The sequence below is a fragment of the Dreissena polymorpha genome, chromosome 3, assembly GCF_020536995.1.
Source record: "Dreissena polymorpha isolate Duluth1 chromosome 3, UMN_Dpol_1.0, whole genome shotgun sequence".
NCBI lineage: Eukaryota > Metazoa > Mollusca > Bivalvia > Myida > Dreissenidae > Dreissena > Dreissena polymorpha.
Genome location: NC_068357.1, coordinates 10,593,833 through 10,601,322, shown reverse-complemented (window position 1 = coordinate 10,601,322; position 7,490 = coordinate 10,593,833). Strand labels below are relative to the sequence as shown.

At 36.0% G+C, this 7,490-nt stretch overlaps 1 protein-coding gene across 3 annotated transcripts in view; it reads left to right on the top strand.

Annotated features, from left to right (window-relative positions):
• LOC127873672 (big defensin-like) overlaps positions 1–1,782 on the top strand; it is an 8,336-nt gene extending 6,554 nt beyond the window's left edge. For 2 of the 3 annotated variants that reach the window (XM_052417595.1, XM_052417593.1), the window contains exons 2-3: positions 314–559; positions 1,048–1,595. In XM_052417595.1, coding sequence (XP_052273555.1) covers positions 322–559; positions 1,048–1,166 — 357 coding nt within the window. In that variant the 5' untranslated portion in view covers positions 314–321 and the 3' untranslated portion in view covers positions 1,167–1,595. The other variant, XM_052417596.1, reaches the window with a different exon arrangement.
• The last annotated feature ends 5,708 nt before the right edge of the window (positions 1,783–7,490 follow it).

Here is a 7,490-nt window from a genome sequence, read left to right as displayed (position 1 = left end):
TTTTCTGTTTCATTGTTGATTGCTTATGTAAAAGTACGATTATGTTGATGGTTGTACATACAACATAATACAACTTGAGTTTATTCACAAATAGCATCAGACTAACGAAGGGATCTTAAAAATATTCGAATTGTTTGTGGAGTCATTCGTCTTGACACCATCAACGATTACATCCGTAAAACTGATACTTGCACACTATCAGTTCATTTACTTTTAAAATTAAGATGTAAAACCACTGACAAAAGTAATTATCGTATACTGCTTCTGTTTGTTAATGAATAAATAAAGTAAATGATGTACACATTGTCTACAGTGTCAAAGATGAACACTCAAGGCTTTTACTGTGTGTTCTACATCCTCTTGCTGACCATGACTGTTCCGTCGCTCTGTGCCCATGAGGCGCTTGAGGATGCACCCGATCGTGAGAAGAGAGACATGGGGTTTGCTGTGGCACCTATTGCAGTATATGCTGGAGCTGCCGTGTCGCCTTGGGTGTGGGCAGCACTTGTAGCCGCATATGGACTTGCGGCACTGCACAAGTATCATGTATCGAGGACATGTATCCTTTGTTCAACAAAATATAGTCATAGGATTTATAAATTTTATACTCAATATATATTATATTGTAAACAATAGAATGTCATGATATTGTATACAACATTGATTTTATAATCGAGTTATGCGTAATGTATATACATACCTTATTTTATAGAATGTCTGTCATTTTGATTTGACCAATCCAATTTCAATAAAGCTTACTTTTTTTTTGTTCTAACGTTAAGGACTTTATAAGCAAAATACAGAATGATAAGCAAAATGAAAAAAATCATGTACATAAATATAACGCAGAGTTACCTTCACTAAAGGAAGTGCATGATTGTCTCGGTCTGTGATTAGAAACTCCTTGTCATGACTATAAATGATTGTCTCGCATATCAAAATACAAAATGATTGAGTAGTTATTGCATGTTTCCCTTAGTACAACACACATTTAAAAAAGAACATATTGTCCTAGTAGATGTGATTCCTCTTTAACTTCGTATAAAGCTTCGGACAATCACTCATGTGCTAATAACCGGGGCTGGTGTCGGAAAAAATGCTGGGACCATGAGCGCATCGACCGCTACCACAGCGACGTCTGCGGCAAATACTATTGCTGCAGGTGAAAAATATAGACACGTTGAAAGTCCGGTACTTGGTTCGTTTGATGAAAAGCAAAATATACTACCGTTCACTGTTTATGTATTATGTATACGTTCTGGATGTTTCGAAGATTATTATTTTTCACTTGTTGAGAAAGCAAAATTAAACGCATTAAAAATTCAAGATATTGATAAAATGAACTTCTAGGACATGAATATGAATACTTTTAATGGCTGTCGCAGCTTTTGTAATTCACCTCCAAAATTAATGCGTCCTTTCATTTATCATTTTCATTTACTGGTTAGTTACATACTTCTCACTATACAATGAAATGTAATATATCTTAACTGTATTTCTGTTATACAAATATAATTATTATTAAAATGCTAATGTGCCTTGTTAATTATTCTGAAATTAATAAACATAATTATGAAGTGTACGTTGTATATAGTGAATTCTATAAGGAGCAAACCTCGTTGACGTGTTCGTGGAACTTACTTTATATGAATTTATCAAATAACAGAAATAGATTCTAACAAATGTTGTGATACCGAGTAATTGTTGTTCCTGTATAATCTTTTACTGTTTGTATGTCTGAGTAGTTTTGCTCTTTTTATTTTGTATTAATGATGTAACCAATATATTGTGTAGTAAAGATGTATATATTTACATAAATATGAGTCGTGTTCTGATAAAACTGGGCATAATGCATGTGCGTTAAGTTTCATTCCAGATTAGCCTGTGCAGTTCGCACAGGCTAATCAGGGTCGACACTTTCCGCCTAAATTGGATTTTTGCTAAGAAGAGACTTCATTTAAACGAAAAATGTCGTAAAAGCGGAAAGTGTCGTCCCTGATTAGCCTGTGCGGACTGCACAGGCTAATCTGGCACTTTACGCAAATGCATTTTATGCCCAGTTTTCTCAGAACACGACTCATATGGTCATTCCGAAACGCCGTCGTCGTTCCTCGGACATGTCCGACGATAATTTGGAAAATACGATTTATACGAACATGATTCCAACATCGCAGGATCTCGTGTCTAGTAGTTAACTGAGACCAAAATTTGGATTTTTATAAGCTAATTTTATACCAAATTTGAAACCAAATGAAATTACAGAATTATTAACAAATTCTGTCGTAATGTATCGCCTAATTTTATATGATGCTTGTACCTTAATATCACTGCTATGTGATATCACAACAATAAAGAAAATGCTTAATTATACTGGGGTACCATAACAAAATTACATATTGGGGATACTCAACAAAACGCTATTTATATAAGGGATAAGTTTGATTTTGATTAATAGTTGTTAGATCTTAATCATATAATCGGTGTTAAGAGAAATGGCACGGTTTCAATGTTTCATAATGATCAAAGCATGTTAAACTCGAACATAATCGTGCTTTATGCACTTGATGATCGACCGCTGTTAGCACTTAGGGATCAACCATGTTATTTATATTGTATATTATTATATTATATTATAATTGTAATTTATACAAATAAATGTGTGCCTTATTCATCGGTCCGGCTGACACAGACTGTTTAGGGGTGATAAGGATTGAAAGAAAACTGTGGTCTCTAAAGAACGAATATGGGAAATTTATTTATTATACCTTTTCGAAAACAAAACCATAGCTTTGGAGTTTGATCTATAGCTGTTACTTAGATCTTGTTGTCAAAGACATGCCATGGAAGACCAGACATCAATGTATGGTATTAAAATACTTGTTATCAATTTTAATCTATATCTGCATAATAGGTTATATGCAAATGTTAACAATAATGATTTATTGAGTGTTGGAAACACGCCTTTTGTCTGTGTTCAAATATGTGTTAGAGGGCTTGTAAACGTACGTAAAATCAGAGACGTAGATAACATCTACGTCTCTGGTAAAATATATGTCATAGAATGAAAATATTATAAACAACTTATTGAAGGTCATAATAAGTATTTATTTTTGGTATTTGTATAAAATAAAAAACAAGAAGTCACCGATGACTTTCTTAATATAACCACTTCTTTTTTTTCCGTGAAATCATAAAACAATTTACATAAACACAACTATCAGTGTCTTTGACTTTTTCAAGTGTAAAGATCTGTTGAAATACCTATTATATGTCATTAAATTATTATAAGATCATGTCTGGGTTGTATCGTTATAACTGTGCGAAAGCATCATGTCGTCTTAAGTTATTATGTGTATGTTTAAGTTCCATGTGTGTCAAGATAGTGAGCATGATTAAATTTCAATGCTTCAATCCTTATAATGTGGATTTTGTTTCACAAAACATCTCAATACTTTGCATTAGTATTGTGAAGCAGTATGTCGTTAGATCCAAGTCTTCATAAGCTCCATTTATTACGTATTGTTATTGCATGAAGAATAATGTAATTTACGTTGTAACACAGTTCATAGGCGGTTACAGGGGGGGGTCAATTCATTGGATGTTTCACACTTAACTAGATCTAAATCAGCTATTTAAACTTGTCAAAGCCTTCAAAATCACTAAAATCGTGGAGCTTCCGGGGGACTTAGCCCCCCACCACCCCCCTGGACCCCCAAAACTATAAACTATGCACTTTTTGGCATTATAAGAAGGTAATTTGATGAAAGTATATAAGGCGTGACATGCTCGAGAAGTAGTTGCCAAAGCCGTCAAAATCACTAAAATCGTGGAGCTTCCAGGGGGCTTCGCCCTCTCTGGACCCCTTAAACTATAAACTATGCATTTTTTTGGCATTATAAGATGGTTCTTTGATAAAAGTATAAAGGCGTGACATGCTCGAAAAAAGGTTGTCAAAGCCTTCAAAATCACTAAAATCGTGAAGCTTCCGGGAGGCTTCGACCCGCTGGACCCCCTAAACGATAAACTATGCACTTTTTTGGCATTATAAGAAGGTACTTTGATGAAAGTATATAAGGCGTGAGATGCTCGAGAAGTGGTTGTCAAAGCCTTCAAAATCACTAAAATCGTGGAGCTTACGGTGGGCTTCGCCACCCTGGACCCCCTAGCAGGGCTTCGCCCTGCACCCACCCGATGCCCTAGCGCCCCCCTGGACCCCCAGCAAATCTTTCAATATCCCGCCCCCCTAACCAGAAATCCTGTATTCGCCTCTGCAGTTTTTCTCAACCTAGTATAAATATGGTTGAAAATACTTTTATCATGAATGCGGCTTATATTTGGAAGAGCGTTGAATTGGACGGCGCTTTGGACGTGGTCTACATAATGGGGTGTTATGATGCGAGACCTTAGTACGTGTCGATAATTGAGTGTTTGATTTTATTTATTTAGTACTCTAGTTTATGGTAGGTACATCTACAATTACGTGATAATTCCTGAATTACGTGTTAGTGCAAAACGATGACCGTGTTCATAAAATTCTTGCGATCTGTGATTAATATTGATTGTTAAAAAGCTGGTCGATTCTTAGTTTGCCTGAATTCGATGTAAAGGTAAAAGGTAAAAGTAGGTTTCTTTTTAATGTCATGTCCTGCAATGTGTTAATGCTCTACTCGTGTTGATGCATGCACACTCTGCGAGTGCATTTCCGGACGATAATCTCGTCCCAGTACAGTCTGGCCCAGCAGGAGAGAACGAATCAGGAATCAGAAAAGTGCGTCGTGTTCACAGGACAGACAATCAACGGCCTGAGCTTTTTCTTACGTTCGTATTTATAACAACATGTTGTGTCGATTGTATAATGGTTCCTAACATCAGGTTGTATTCAATAATTCAACGAAATGAAACATTTACAGGAACAGTTTCTGTTTTTGCTTTGCTTAATCTTTTTTGCACAACATTTCTATAAATTCATCTTAAGAAATGACGTTTTCGTATGCCACATATTTGGAAACTGTCACGTATACCTGTAAATATTGACAACACTAAACTTGGAACTTTTATATATTATTAACATTAAATATAAAAGTACACTTTAAAACTATTTATGAGGTTTCATTATTGCCATATTCAGTAATCGCATGTACACGTATTCTGTTTTGTTTGATTGATTTGTGTTCGCCGTTTTGAACAGTATTACAGTAAATTACGGCCGGTCAGATGCCATCACAAAAAAAAATACATTGATTAAGTTTTTTACACATACTTAGTCAGCAAACTAATGTCGGTAAATAACAACTTGCTTACCTCAAACAAATGGCCTATAGGATGACTTCGATATGCCTTTTACATAAGATCACCCTGCCTTTTTATTTTTTGTTGGGGCGTTGGATAATAAACTATTTTTTAAATGAAAATAAAATGTGAACTTTGCATGCAGTTCTCCAAAAGAATGTTTCGTTTTGATTGTACTTTAATTCTAGACAGAGCGGTGCAAAACATATTCGTGCGAAACAGGACGAATCTAAAACCCATCTTAACAGTAAATATATATACTTAGCAATGGGTATCGCTGGTTAATTACACGAATTCCTTCTTAAATCCGATTAAATTCCTGTTTTGATAGCCTTATTGTACAATAATCATAGCCTTTACCTAAACACGTAGGTCAAGTACAGTATAAAACAACACCGAACGATTGTCACTATTTAATTGCCAACTATTATATGTATCTGTTGATTTACTCAAATCTTCAATACATCGATGCGGCTCATACAAGCATCTGTTGTTTGCTGAACGAACAATGAAAAATAAATTGATAATCTTGTGAACCATTTTCTCATCCACTCAGCGAATCCAATATGGAAGTCATTCCAAAACTGACCGTTATCGATCGGCCATTTCCGTATGTTCACTTCGGAATACTTCCATATATGGTACAGACGGATGTGGACCATCCGCCTCATGGTTCCAAAACAGGCGTATCCAAAATAATTTGCTAATTTTATTATTACAGAACAAAGACGGCAATTAAAATCTAGCAGATACATATAAATGGAAATAAAAAGGTATGTCATACAAAGGTAAATAATGGCGGAGCCGGGACTCCTTGTGCAATTCTCGTCTTGTCCTGTACCGGCTTCGCAATTTATTTACATATCATGAACAGCCCGAAATTTAAGGAACAGTCCTAATAAAATATCATTAACATTGCCGTTCAAAATAAATGTTTTTCATTATCTCGAGTATAAGTTACGGTGGATGATCAATACATTTGCGCTTTCTCAACACCACCCTTTCGGACTTCGAGGTCGTCAGGGGAACGTTGATACGCTGTGAGTAAACATATATCTATGCGTTTATACTATTATCTTTTACAATTGTGCATGGCATGTTTACTTTGACGTCATTCGTACAGCTGATTGTAGAAAAAAGCGTATATGTATATTTTGCAACCTTGCACGTGACGAGTTTTGTCCTGTGAAACAGTATAAAAAGTATGCAGACATAAGACCTCTTTTCATGCTCTGCCTGATCATCGCTTTTACTAAGCTGCCAGTCCTCACTTTCGAAAGCCAAGTAAAAACGGAAGCTTGTTATTAGTAGAAGCGGTGATAAAAACAATAAACACGACATGTCAAAATGCGAAAGTTATGTAAGAAAACGTTCATGCATAGTTTACGCTACACCTTCATGCTAACCATCCAGGTCGAACAATCTACATTCTCGTCCGGTCACCGTAATCTCTCTTGCCACAACCAGTGAAACAACGTCGGTCGTCTACAGAGTTCCGGCTACACGCGATTGTCAGTAAAAACTAGCGTGTGGTGTAACGAGACCGCGTTTGTCAAGGCATGAGTTATGAGGCACTTTTCATAAAGAACTCTCAAATTTGTTGAAATTCAAACGTTATTTCATACTCCTTGTATTTAGCTTCTGTGCTCGCCAGGGGGCATTTGCCTGTTTTGCTTCGAAGTGTACTGGGCGATTTACGGCCTATATGAAATTACTTTTAAAGAACTGCGTTATTAAAGTATACAGAATCAATTAGAAATCGGACGTGGTGGCGTAAATTGTTCTGCAGGGAGACATTTCTGGCAGGTGTACGATGATTTCAGGCCTTGAGACTACTTCTATCGAAACGATTATATTTGAGAACGAGCTGATTTTGCAGAAAGTACGTCCACAAAGAGTTGTATTCGTTTAAAACAGTGTGTACATAAGAATCTGATTTAGAATCACATTAAAAATTGCTTAACATACGGACATTTTGTCGCGTGACCACGTGGTTAGTGCACGTTACCGACGTGGTTGTACGTGGGCATGGGCATTTTCGTGCGCGAGTGCAATGGTATTGTCACTCAAATTAAATGACTATATGTATCAATATCTTTAGTTTTATTTGACGATTCTGCTTCAGCGAAGCAGCTCGTCTAAGTTATCATGCCATGAAAACATTCTTCACAATGGCGACCTATGTAAAAGACCGAGCTAAA